At 43.9% G+C, this 14,459-nt stretch overlaps 1 protein-coding gene across 1 annotated transcript; it reads right to left on the bottom strand.

The window, feature by feature from the left end:
• Positions 1-8,326: 8,326 nt before the first annotated feature.
• LOC141109876 (uncharacterized) lies at positions 8,327-13,365 on the bottom strand. Its single transcript, XM_073601133.1, has 3 exons — positions 13,301-13,365; positions 9,516-10,807; positions 8,327-8,374 (listed from the first exon to the last, which is right to left on the bottom strand). Exons 1-3 carry the CDS (start codon positions 13,338-13,340, stop codon positions 8,327-8,329), a joined length of 1,380 nt encoding a protein of 459 aa, XP_073457234.1. The 5' UTR covers positions 13,341-13,365.
• Positions 13,366-14,459: the final 1,094 nt, after the last annotated feature.

Here is a 14,459-nt window from a genome sequence, read left to right as displayed (position 1 = left end):
ATGTTTTTTCTTGTCTTTCTTCATTTTCAAAAACAAATGAGAGCTGCAAAATACTCACCATGCCTTTCAGCAAATAGCTTGGGGTGTCTACTTTCCAAAATGGGGTCATTTGGGGGGGTTTTGTGCCACCTGGGCATTCCATGGCCTCCGAAACTGTGATAGGCAGTAAAGAGTGAAATCAAAAATTTTCACCCTTAGAAATCCTGAAGGCAGTGATTGGTTTTCGGGGTCCCGTACGCGGCTAGGCTCCCAAAAAGTCCCACACATGTGGTATCCCCATACTCAGGAGAAGCAGCTAAATGTATTTTGGGGTGCAATTCCACATATGCCCATGGCCTGTGTGAGCAATATATCATTTAGTGACAACTTTATGAAAAAAAAAAAAAAAAAGTGTCACTTTCCCGCAACTTGTGTCAAAATATAAAATATTCCATGGACTCAATATGCCTCTCAGCAAATAGCTTGGGGTGTCTACTTTCCAAAATGGGGTCATTTTGGGGGGTTTTGTGCCACCTGGGCATTCCATGGCCTCCGAAACTGTGATAGGCAGTGAAGAGTGAAAGCAAAAATTTACACCCTTAGAAATCCTGAAGGCGGTGATTGGTTTTCGGGGCCCCGGAAGCGGCTAGGCTCCCAAAAAGTCCCACACATGTGGTATTCCCATACTCAGGAGAAGCAGCTAAATGTATTTTGGGGTGCAATTCCACATATGCCCATGGCCTGTGTGAGCAATATATCATTTAGTGACGACTTTTTGTAAATATTTTTTTTTTTTTTTGTCATTTTTCAATCACTTGGGACAAAAAAAATAAATATTCAATGGGTTCAACATGCCTCTCAGCAATTTCCTTGGGGTGTCTACTTTCCAAAATGGGGTCATTTGGGGGGGTTTTGTACTGCCCTGCCATTTTAGCACCTCAAGAAATGACATAGGCAGTCATAAACTAAAAGCTGTGTAAATTCCAGAAAATGTACCCTAGTTTGTAGACGCTATAACTTTTGCGCAAACCAATAAATATACGCTTATTGACATTTTTTTTACCAAAGACATGTGGCCGAATACATTTTGGCCTAAATGTATGACTAAAATTGAGTTTATTGGATTTTTTTTATAACAAAAAGTAGAAAATATCATTTTTTTTCAAAATTTTCGTTCTTTTTCCGTTTATAGCGCAAAAAATAAAAACCGCAGAGGTGATCAAATACCATCAAAAGAAAGCTCTATTTGTGGGAAGAAAAGGACGCAAATTTAGTTTGGGTACAGCATTGCATGACCGCGCAATTAGCAGTTAAAGCGACGCAGTGCCAAATTGGAAAAAGACCTCTGGTCCTTAGGCAGCATAATGGTCCGGGGCTCAAGTGGTTAATGGACATATGAGTGTCACTGATGCATAATAGTGTGAATAGACCCTTAAAGCAATATCACTAATACAGGAGGTGTGTTACTGGCCAGATCACAAGGCAAAAACAAAGGGGGAAAAAGCCAAAGAGAAAAAAACGTATGCAGTCACCACATCTCATAATTGGTAAACTGCAATATGTTACATTTTTGTAAAGCAGAAGGAAATGTGCACTGAGTGCACACAGGAGTCGCCCCTTAGGACTTTGGTGGCAGAGTAATATATAGAGTATAGAGAGTAGATTGTATAAAATGCACAAAGGTGCCAATTTTATTTTAATGTAGAAAAAATAGAAAAATACAAATACGGATACAATTATACAATATACGTATTTACTTTAAAATACACACATCAATATATACAAGGTAGATATATCAACCCAATGCTTACAACCCGCAGCCTAAATAGTTTAAGGTCAAACGGATGGATTTACAGCATATATCCCGACATGTTTCGGAAATTGGTATATATTATTCCTTCATCAAGGGATTTACAGTTGGGTGATCAAATCCTTATCTGTAATATAAATTCCAGAATATGAAATACCGTCATAATATATGAGACTATTGAGGAGCATCAATCATAACAGGGTAGACGGGCTACTTATACTTACATAGAGGAGGTTCATAAAAATAAAACATAGCGAAACAAAAAACCAGAAACAAAACAGGCTAGCTAGAGGGTCCACAGGAATATGGGTGGGCAGCTCTAGGTGCAGGACCGAACGCTGAAGCACATTCACAAGAGACGCCTGATTGGAATCTAGAGGGTCAAAATAGTAGAAAAAAGAAAGGACGACATGAAATTGATCCCACACATAGCTAGAGAGAACTATCCAACTGCAATGTAGGGACATAGGGATATTTAGTCCCATTGAGCCAGTGCAAGTAGTAATTATGTTACCTTTTGACTTCACCGTTTGAGACGCAGACCTCTGGGCAGCAGTTCCACAACTGACAAGTGCCCAGTGAGTGTCTGCGTCTCAAATAGCACAACTGATATGGCGCCAGCCAATCAGTGTTTGCCCCAGGTAATCAGCTGCATTACCAGCAGCCATGAGTGGGGCTCAGAGCGCCTCCCTGACGCCGAGGCGCGTGGCATAGCCACGTCCATAGGGCGTGATGACGTCACGCGTCACCAGCGGGTATGTAGTCCCCACGTATATGGCAAACCAAGCGTGGGGACACAAGAGAAGCTCCTCCTCGCACAGAAGGCACAGGGGGCCAGGTAATAACACACCGCCTCCCAGCCATGAGCGAGTGGAGCTTACCCGCCGGGTGTCTGCGAGCAGACAAGCGGCCCATGTAGCATGAACTGCACCATCTAGTGGACAAAGAAATTATAGCCAACCTGTTGTACAGCAAATCTGTATAAATGAAAGAAAAGACAGGCATTGTAAGTCATAATTAAATTGAGTACAGGCATCGTAAGTCATAATTAAATTGGATACTATACAGATTGCAAAATAGGTAACTTGCAAAATTGTACATGACAAATGAAAAAAAGATCTAGGTTGTACTGTATATAATAGCACCATACATAATTAAATTATATGCCCTAAGATGATCAGTATAGCAATCCAATATAGAGAAGAAGATCAAGGAAAGGAGCAGAAAAAGGAGCCCCTACAGATTCAACTCACAAATCCCTCATGTAAAGCTGGGGAGAAAAGGTCTAAAGTTAAAGGCCCCGTTGAGGCCAGGTGGAAAGTTGGCCCGTAGGTTGTATATCCACCTCAGTTCACATTGGAGGAGGGGTTTGTTAGGGTCGCCGCCTCTAGGACTGAAGTGGATACGGTCAAGAGCCAGGAAGTAAATCTTAGGAATTGACAATGGGTGAACTGTGGCCATATGGCGGCCAATAGGCAAAACCCCCGGAATAGTGTATTTGTTGACATGCAAATGTGGATGTTATTATGTTTGGAAAAACCATAAATGAGTTTTGGAAAAGGATATACCAACACCTTGGCACTATATGTAAACGCGACCCTGATGTACCTATTGGTACAGTTCACCCATTGTCAATTCCTAAGATTTACTTCCTAGCTCTTGACCGTATCCACTTCAGCCCTAGAGGCGGTGACCCTAACAAACGCCTCCTCCAATGTGAACTGAGGTGGATATACAACCTAGGGCCAACTTTCCACCTGGCCTCAATGAGGCCTTTAACTTTAGACCTTTTCTCCCCGGCTTTACATCAGGGGTTTGTGAGTTGAATCTGTAGGGGCTCCTTTTTCTGCTCCTTTGCTTGATCTTCTTCTCTATATGTCTATATTGGATTGCTATACTGATCATCTTAGGGCATATGATTTAATTATGTATCTATGTATGGTGCTATTATATACAGTACAACCTAAATTTTCTTTTCATTTGTCATGTACAATTTTGCAAGTTGCCTATTTTGCAATCTGTATAGTATCCAATTTAATTATGACTTACGATGCCTGTACTCAATTTAATTATGACTTACGATGCCTGTCTTTTCTTTAATTTATATAGATTTGCTGTACAACAGGTTGGCTATAATTTCTTTGTCCACTAGATGGCGCAGTTCATGCTACATGGGCCGCTTGTCTGTGCCTTCTGTGCGAGGAGGAGCTTCTCTTGTGTCCCCACGCTTGGTTCGCCATATATGTGGGGACTACATACCCGCCGGTGACGCGTGACGTCATCACGCCCCATGGGCGTGGCTATGCCGCGCGCCTCGGCGTCAGGGAGGCGCTCTGAGCCCCACTCATGGCTGCTGGTCATGCAACTGATTACCTGGGGCAAACACTGATTGGCTGACGCCATATCAGTTGTGCTATTTGAGACGCAGACACTCACTGGGCACTTGTCAATTGTGGAACTGCTGCCCAGAGGTCTGCGTCTCAAACGGTGAAGTCAAAAGGTAACATAATTACTACTTGCACTGGCTCAATGGGACTAAATATCCCTATGCCCCTACATTGCAGTTGGATAGTTCTCTCTAGCTATGTGTGGGATCAATTTCATATCGTCCTTTCTTTTTTCTACTATTTTGACCCTCTAGATTCCAATCAGGCGTCTCTTGTGAATGTGCTGCAGCGTTCGGTCCTGCACCTAGAGCTGCCCATCCCATATTCCTGTGGACCCTCTAGCCAGCCTGTTTTGTTTCTGGTTTTTTGTTTCGCTATGTTTTATTTTTATGAACCTCCTCTATGTAAGTATAAGTAGCCCGTATACCCTGTTATGATTGATACTCCTCAATAGTCTCATATATTATGATGGTATTTCATATTCTGGAATTTATATTACAGATAAGGATTTGATCACCCAACTGTAAATCCCTTGATGAAGGAATAATATATACCAATTTCCAAAACATGTCGGGATATATGCTGTAAATCCATCCGTTTGACCTTAAACTATTTAGGTTGCGGGTTGTAAGCATTGGGTTGATATATCTACCTTGTATATATTGATGTGTGTATTTTAAAATGAATACGTATATTGTATAATTGTATCCGTATTTGTATTTTTCTATTTTTTCTACATTAAAATAAAATTGGCACCTTTGTGCATTTTATACAATCTACTCTCTATACTCTATATATTACTCTGCCACCAAAGTCCTAAGGGGCGACTCCTGTGTGCACTCAGTGCACATTTCCTTCTGCTTTATTTGATTAAGGATGTTGGCAGTATTCTATACATATTCAACTCTCCCCTCACTCCTCATTTCCTATGTTACATTTTTGGTTTTGGGTTTAAAACCACTTTAAAGTTTCCTCTGGAGGACTCTATCAGTTAACCAAGCCAACTGGTGTGCAGTGAATGTGAATAAAAATTGATTGAAAGCCATCAAATTGGCAGACCATTGTCTTGTGTATGGCCAGCTTTCCTGTTAATGCAGGCACAACTGCCATTGACAGTATGTAATCTGAAAGTAAGGGTTTGTAAGAAATATTCTCAAATAAGCTGCACCATTTTTGTAGCCCTGCAATTGAAGGACTGAACACTGTTTAGTGAAGGGGGGCTGTCATGCTCAATGTACGCAGCAAGAGATATGAAAGTGAAATCAGGAAATGAAATCTCTCTACGAGGAAGTGTGTGTCATTCTGGACCCGATAATCTGTAGGATGTCTCCATCCCCGGACGCCTGATCACCCACACAGATACATGTGGTTGAGCAAAATCCAGAAAATATTGTGTCAGACTCCTCGGTTCTTCCCCTATCGAATCACACGACTCTGTGTCCATGTGAGGGCTGGCAATGCTTGCCACCTGCAATGTACAGCTGTGGCCAAAAGTTTCAGAATGGCACAAATATTCTTTTTCACAAAGTCTGCTGCCTCCGTTTTTGTATTGGCAATTTGCATCTACTCCAGAATGTTATGAAGAGTGATCAGATGAATTGCAAATAATTGCAAAGACACACTTTGCCATGAAAATTAACTTAATCCCATAAAAAAAAAACATTTCCACTGTATTTGTGAAGAAGGCTTCAGGGTGACCAAGAAAGTCCAGCAAGCGCCGGTGTTCTGCCGAGAAAGTTCCAGTCGGCGGATAAGGACCCCCCTCTACTGCGCAGGCGCAGCGCTTGCGCAGTAGGAGCCAGCGGAAATAGCCGAAGCCAAATAGAATAGAAATCAGCTGTACACGGCGCCTGTAAGAGGGCCCCTCGCGGGCTCGCCACGCTTCGGGCATGGCCTCGCTGCGCTCTGCACTTTTTTATTCTCCCTCTAGGTCCACTTGGATGGTGGGGCTTGAACCTGGACCCAGGGCGCAGGCGCCGTGTACAGCTGATTGAAGTTTTTCAGCTTTGGCTATTTTCGGCGGCTCCTAGTCATTTGTACTGCGCAAGCGCTGCGCCTGCGCAGTACAGGGGGGTCCTTATCCGCTGGGGGAACTTTCTCGGCAAGACACCGGCACCATCTCCTACAGTTGATTCAGCTGCAGGATCGGGGCACCACCAGTGCAGAGCTTGCTCGGGAATGGCAGCAGGCAGGTGTGAGTACATCGGGACGCACAGTGAGGAGAAGAGTTTTGGAGGATGGCCTGGTGTCAAGAAGGGCAGCAAGGAAGCCACTTATCTCCAGGAAAAACATCAGGGACAGACTAATATTATACAAAAGATACAGGAATTGGACTGCTGAAGACTGGGATAAAGTCATTTTCTCTGACGAATCCCCTTTCCGATGGTTTGGGGCATCCGGAAAAAAAACCTTGTCCTAGCAAGAAAAGGTGAGCGCTACCATCAGTCCTGTGTCATGCCAACAGTAAAGCATCCTGAGACCATTCATGTGTGGGGTTGCTTCTCAGCCAAGGGAGTGGGCTTACTCACAATTCTGCCTAAGAACACATCCATGAATAAAGAATGGTACAAAAACATCCTTCAAAAGCAACTTCTCCCAACCATCCAAGAACAGTTTGGTGAAGAACAATGCCTTTTCCAGGATGATGGAACACCTTGCCATAAGGCAAAAGTGATAACTAAGTGGCTTGGGGAACAAAACATCGAAATTTTGTGTCCATGGCCAGGAAACTCCCCAGACATAAATCCCATTGAGAACTTGTGGTCAATCCTCCAGAGGCGGGTGTACAAAAAAACCCCACAAATCCTGACGACTCCAAGCATTGGTTATGCAAGAAATGGACTGCCATAAAGTCAGGATGTGGCCCAGCAGTTGATTGACAGCATGCCAGGGCAAATTCCAGAGGGCTTGAAAATGAATATTTGTGTAATTCTCAAAACTTTTGGCCACAGCTGTACATGTAACTAGCACAGAGAAAATTAGATTTAAAAGAGAGCTCCCAAGAGAGGGGGGAGGGAGTGGGAGAGAGAGGGGGGAGAGAGAAAGGGGGGAGGGGGGAGAGAAAAAAAGGGGGGGAGAAAAGGGGGAGGGGGGGGAAAGGGAGGGAGCAGGAGACAGAATGGTAGAGAGAGGGGGATGGAATAGGAGAAAGAGAGGGAGGGGAAGAGAGAATGGGAGAGAGTGGGGAGTAAGGGTGGGGGAGAGAGGGAGAAAGAGAGGGAGGGAGAAAGGATGGGAAAGAGGGGGAAGAGAGAATGGGAGGGAGAGAAAGAGAGAGCGAGCGAGGAAAGGGTGAGCGAGAAAGGGAGGGGGAGGAAGGGAGATAGGGAGGGAGGTAATGAAGAAAGGGAGAGTTAAAGAGGATGGGCGGGAGGGAGAGATTGAGCAAGAGGGGCAGAGAGAGAGAGACGGGGAGAAATTGAGAAAGGGAAGAGAGGTGGGAGAAAGGAAAAGGAAGGGAGCAAGATGGGAGAGAAAGAGGTAGAGAGAGTGGGGGGGAAGGGTGGGGGGGGGGGGAAGAGGGAGAGAGAGACAGCATGGGAGGGAGAGGGAGGGGGGAGGAAGGGGGAGAGAGAGGGAGAGCAAGCAAGGAAATGGTGAGTGAGAAAGGGAGGGGGGTGGAAGGGAGATAGAGATAGAGAGGGAGGTCATGAAGAAAGAGAGAGTGAAGGGGGGGAGTTAGAGATTGAACAAATGGTGGAGAGAGAGAGAGAGAGAGATGGGGAGAAATTGAGAAAGGGAAGGAGAGGTGGGAGAAAGGAAAAGGGAGGAAGCAAGACAGGAGAGAGGAAGGGAAAGAGGGAGGTGGAGGAGGGGCGAGAGAGGAGAATGGGGGGGAGAGAGGAGAAAAGGGGGGGGAGAGGGAGCGAGGGAGGTAGTGAGGAAGGGGGGGGGGGGGCGAGCAAGCAGGCAGAGAGAGAGAGAGATGGGGGGACAGATTGAGAAAGGGAGGGAGAGAAAGGCAAAAGGAGGGAGCAAGGAGAAATAAGAGAGGGAGGGAGGGGGAGAGAGAAAGAAAGAGAGAGAAGGGGCGATGGGGGAGTGTCACTATGTTCTGTACAGCTATGGAAACCTTTTCATACAGATAACACAGGAATACTTGTAAAGTCTGTATGATAAATGCAATTATTTGCAAAACAAGGTGAAGATTTTACCTGGAAGGTGGAATTTTCTCTGGGGTTTCAGGAAGTGTCTCAATCTAAAAATATAAATAAAATTACAAATATTACATTTTCAAAGCCTATTATTTTTTTAAATCTGTCTGTCTGTCTGTCTATCTATCTATCTCTCTATCTATACACACACACGGGGGGGGGGGGGGTCAGTCATATTTTGCAGGCTCTGTGTTCTGCTTAGCAGTGGTACATAGTGATTGCGCTCTATTGTTCCCCTCTCTCAGTACAAGTCTAGGGGTCAGGTATGACCTGATAGAAAATGATAGTGTCCGTAAAGGTAGTTATGAAATGTCAGTCTGTGCTTCTATGCTGAGTCTATAGCAAGGGAAAGTTTAGCCAATCCAAATGCATACCTTTCAACTTACCACTACTATTCCTTTATATAGGCTTTTTGAATTTACAATTTAAAATTGGATGAAAGGGAAACACTTTTTGATAGATAAGTAGTGCATTGTATATACAACTATATAGATCAGACCAATATGAGGGAAAAATGAGGAGGAAAGAGGGACTTTGTTCCAAATCAGACAGATCCCCGTATCATCACTGTATTCCTCCAGCAGAATACACTGATCAGCGTTTGCAGCCATTGGTTGCGAGTGCTGATCGGATGCTGGTTTTCCAGCATGTCCCTTCAACAAAAGGGACATTGTGTGGCACGTATTAACTATGCCCTATGAGAAGGCACTGCTGTGTCACATAATTCACAGAGCCTGCCTTCTTCCTGCTTTTTGTCAGAGGTGCTGAGACTGGAGTAGGAGTGTTAGAAGGCAGATTCAATACAGGAATCACTGCTTGCAGGCAGCAAGGTATCATGGGATATGTAGTCTTTAGAAATTGTGATTAAACAGTGGCAAAGAAGCTGCAAAACATGCAGGGAATCCATGAAGTTGGGGAGATCGATAGCCAACAGACAGGCAGGACTCACATAATGAAAGGATATTTTTCAAGTAAGCTTACTGCATATTGAATTTTCAAAAATAAGTATAATTTCTATTGTAATTACAATGCTGATGTTATAAAATGGAAGTGTATAATCTGACCATAGATTACCTTTAAGAGTAGTAAAGTACAACCACGTAAATGTGCACATATGTAATTTATAACCCACAGCTGCATGCAGTAGCTTCTCTAAGCTCGGCTGTCGATGTGCTAGAAACTTACATTACTTTGAAATCTCTGAAGCTCCGCATCACATTTCTTCAGTGAAGTCCCACCATATTCTTCTTCAGAATCAACCAACCTTTCATGGAAGACATCCCCATCATCTTGAGATAGCAGAAATGGGCCAAGTCCAGTAAACTGGCTTCCACTATACTGTCCAAAAACAAAATCTCCAGGTAGGTTTGTAGAAGTTCTAAAAATGTCATTTTCAGAAGCAAATTTTGGCCCATCCAACAATTCATAATCAAAACTGGGAAAAAAAATTTGAGGCTGTTTCTCTGGGTAGTCCAGAGAAAGGTCAGAATATGGGCTGGTTTCTCCATTCTGCTTGGACACAATACAATCAGGCACAGGTTTTTGAATTTTGGCATGCCAAACATTTGGTGAATGTTTTATATTTGGACAAAAACCAAAATGATTAACTTCATGGAAACTGTCAGAAGACAATTCCAAATGTAAATATGATGGTGGAACTTTTGGATATGAAGATGTTCTTGTGGGTTCCATACAAGTATTTTCTGAAGAATCTAGATCTTGGAAACATTCTGTTCCAAACCAGGGATGGGACTTACCAAGGTAACCAGAGACAAGATTTGAAGTGGCCTGACAACATTTCTTTCCATCTGTAAATGATAAGTTGAGATCCTCTGGTAATTGGACAAGTTTCTCTCCCGTGGCTGCTGGACAAGTCAGTACAGGAGGTTTCATGAATGAATTATCCAGCTCATAATTTGTTGGTTCATTCCTCGTGGACAATGCAGTTGTAGTGGGATGTATTGTTATATTGATATAAGGGTTGATTCGATTTATTGCAGCTTCAGAACCTGTATGGTTTTCTCCATCTTTGAAGCAAGAAGCAGCCTGGAAACCTCCAATGGGCCTCTTTTCTATTGAATGAAGACCACACTGCTTTATTTTATGGCAGCATGATTGTGACGTTGCCCTTAAAGTCTTTTGATGTACCGAAGTCGATCTCTTACTTTGAACACATTTACTATATCTGACAGACGGTCCTGGAGGAGAAAGGTTATTTTGCTGCTTTTGAACATTGATTGGCCTATTGTGAGTTGGGGCTTCCCCTTGATGCTGTGAACAATTGTATATATTGTCTTGCACCAAGGGTGGATCATTGCTTGTTTGACCTTTGACATGTAGATGTGAGTTGCTCTTTCTGTAAGGCTGCCTGCTCAATACTGTCACAGGAGTAATAATCTTGTGTGTTTCTGTCATAGACTTAGACTTGACACTCCTGTCAACGTTGACCTTTGTCTTTTGTTTCATGTTCAGTTCGTCTACAGAAAAAAAAAATGTTATAATTATAGTAAATGTGGATGTCACGGAAGGCTTTTTCTATAGAGAAGATGGTGCTCCAAAGCAAATGTAGGTGCGTGCAGGCATGCGGTTGTATGCGCGTTGGCCTGTCCCAAAGAATGGCGCCAAACTGATTATTTAAACAGAGCTGCTGCACTGGTTCACTGCTGTGTTATCTACAGTGTTGCCCGTGTAAAATGCAACCGGTTCCTGTGCTTGTCCATTCATTACTGATGAGACCTGCCTCTGAAAAAGTCTGAACTCCCCCTGCACTGACCCCTGTTCAAACCTGGAATACGCCTCTACCTTCCGTTATAACTGATCCACCTCACTGTTGCTGACTCCTGCCTGAACTCTGATTATTCTCCCATCTCCTGTTCATACATGCTCGGACATCTATTACAGACCCGGCTTGTTGTTCCTGTTGTTCCCTGACCAGTCAAGTACCTGTATACTGTCGCCTACCAGTCCTGTGCCTGCTGACTTTACCTGCTACCTGTCAGAAGTACCTGACCTTCTATTGGCTATTCCATCAGTCTTGTCAGGCCCCAGCTGCTACCAGCTGATCCTGCCACCCATCATAGGTGTGCGCACAGGGTGTGCCAGGTGTGCCTGGGCACACCCTAATCACCTAGTGTGCATTAGCATTATCACAGAGGGGAGATGGGAAAAATCTCCCTCTTAACGGTTCTGCCATAAGAGAAGTGTTTATGCACTTCTCTTTAACTGTGCTGGCAGGGATCTCAATGTGCCAGGGCTATATATATGTGTATATATATACGGGCCATATATATATATATATGACACACACACACACACACACACACACACACACACATGCATGTGTGTTTGAGCTTTGGGGTGCACACAGCTTGTTTCGTGGTTGCACCAGCTACCTGCCATACCCATGTCTGGATGAACTACAGGCACTTATGCGACTCCACACCAGAGCGAAGAAGTGCGGCTATCAGAATACAATGGTGCTTCAGAAAGGATTCCTACGACCATCTCAAATGTGTGGATGGGGTATCTGCATTTTTTTTTAAAATCAGCCATCTGGCTGATCAAATAATGAATCATCTATGGCCAGCTTAACTGACCAACAGGAAGGCACAAGTGGTTGAAGTGGTGGAACCAAGGTCAATTTTTACAGAAAAAGTGGACATCTGCCTAGAACTTCAACTTCCTCAATTTCTGGATCTGCCAATCATGTCCACATGCAGTGAAGGCAACCTTTGCATATGTATATAGCATACACTATCTTGTCAAAAGTATTGGGACTTAGTCCGTAGGGTTCAATGTTGAGTTGGCCCACCCTTTGGAGCTATACCAGCTTCAACTCTTCTGGGAAGGCTGTCCACAAGGTTTAGGAGTGTGTCTATGGTAAAGTTTGACCATTAGTCCAAAAGTGCATTTGTGAGGTGAGGCACTGATGTTGGACGAGAAGGCCTGGATCACGGTTTCTGCTCAAATTCATCCCAAAGGTGTTCTATCGGGTTGAGGTCAGGTTTCTGTGCAGGCCAGTCAAGTTCCTCCACCCCAAACTCACTCGTTCATGTCTTTATGGACCTTGCTTTGTGCACTGGTGTGCAGTCATGTTGAAACAGGAAGGGACCATCCCCAAACTGTTCCCACAAAGTTGGGAGCATGAAATTGTCCAAAATGTCTTGGTATGCTGATTCTTTAAGAGTTCTCTTCACTGGAACTAGGGGGCCAAGCCCAACCCCTGAGAAACAACCCCTCACCATAATCCCCCTCCACCAACTGATTTGGAGCAGTGCACAAAGCAAGGTCCATAAAGACATGTATGAGTGAGTTTGGGGTGGAGGAACTTGACTGGCCTGCACAGAGTCCTGGCCTCAACCCGATAAAACACCTTTGGGATGAATTAGAGTGGAAACTGTGAGCCAGGCCTTCTTGTCCAACATCAGTGCCTGACCTCACAAATGCACTTCTGCAAGAATGGTCAAACCATTCCCATAGACACGCTCCTAAATCTTGTGGACAACCTTCCCAGAAGAGTTGAAGCTGTTATAGATAGAGGGAGGGCCAACTCAATATTAAACCCTATGGACTAAGACTGGAATACCATTAAAGTTCATGTGCGTGTAAAGGCAGGAGTCCCAATACTTTTGACAATATAGTGTAGATTTGCAGTAATTTGTGACAGACTTTGCTGCAAGAACACATGGATAGGGTTTTCTGCCTGCAAAGGGAAAAAAAAAAGTTAAAATGTGCATTGGACCCAATCTGGACTTCCCCGCTGATGCTTTTCAGGATTTGGCGATGACAGATGAGGAGAAAGGAGGATCACCGGAGTTTACTGAAAACAAGGAGAATCCCTTTTAATAAGGACCTGTTTCAATTCTAGCACAGATACCCCAGTGTCCCTTTTATTTTAATTCAGGGGCAGCAATACCTTATCAGCAACAGGTCATCCTCTAATTACAAAAAGGTCCCGGTTCTTTACTTACCACGGTTGGACCTCAGGTGTCTGCGCCTTTCTTCAGACATAGCGTGTCCTGGGAGAGATGGCTGCCGACAGGTCCCTCTGGAGCATCTAAGCTGCTTATTCCTGCTGATTAGTCCGATACGCAGGCCTTGCAATCTGTCGCAGTATAAGACAATAGACACACTGACCCCCATCTAATGAGGGCCTCGTCAATAAATGAGCACAATCAGGCAAGCGTCTAATACAAGGCCTTCATCACCATATACAGTGCTTTTCAAAAGTATTCACCCCCCTTGGCTTTTTACTTATTTGGTTACATTACAGCCTTTAATGTTCAATGTTTTTTTCATCTGAATTATATGTGATGGATCAGAACACAATAGTCTAATTTGAAGTAAAAATTAGAAAAATATATACATAAAACTATTTTTCAGAAATACAGACTAAAGCCTCGTACACACGATTGGATTTTCGGCAGGGAATTGTGTGATGACAGACGGTTTGTCTAAAATCCGACCGTTAGTACGCTCCATCAGACAATTTTTGTCCAACTTTCCGCCAACAAATGTTGTATGGCAGGCTAGTAACTTTTCGGTGGACAACGGTCTGTTGTCAGATTTTCCTATCACCTGTACACAAGTCCGTCACACAAAAGTCCAAAAGTACAAACACACATGCTCGGAATCAATGCTCACCAAACACGACATTAGCAGAAGGTGCCCAAAGGGCGGCGCTCAAGAGCTGAAATTCCACGTAGTACGTCACTATGTTCGTGTTTGTTGGCCGACAATTGTGCACCGTTTGTATGCAAGACAAGATCACGGCACACGCCCTTCGGACAAAAGTCTGACGCTTTGTTGGCCAACAATCCGATCGTGTGTACGAGGCTTTAGACTGGGATACCATTAAAGTTCATGTGTGTGTAAAGGCAGGTGTCCCAATACTTTTGGTAATATAGTGTATATTTGATGATGTATAAATGATTACCGACCTGCATTAGCTTGTGTCTTTTACATCTGCCTAGAGTAACCATTAAACTGATCTCTGGTGACCCTGCCATGAAGGACCTTGTTCAAGCATTTCCTGCTATCTGTCCAAGACTCACATTTGAGCTCCTGAGTTGTCACCCTGTCAGAGAGTACCATCAGCCCTGCCCGACATGTTGCGTAGACTTGGTCCAA

This window comes from Aquarana catesbeiana, linkage group LG10, assembly GCF_042186555.1.
Source record: "Aquarana catesbeiana isolate 2022-GZ linkage group LG10, ASM4218655v1, whole genome shotgun sequence".
In the NCBI taxonomy this organism is placed as follows: domain Eukaryota; kingdom Metazoa; phylum Chordata; class Amphibia; order Anura; family Ranidae; genus Aquarana; species Aquarana catesbeiana.
Note: the sequence above shows the minus strand (reverse complement) of the source record. Positions and strands in the feature narration are given on the sequence as shown.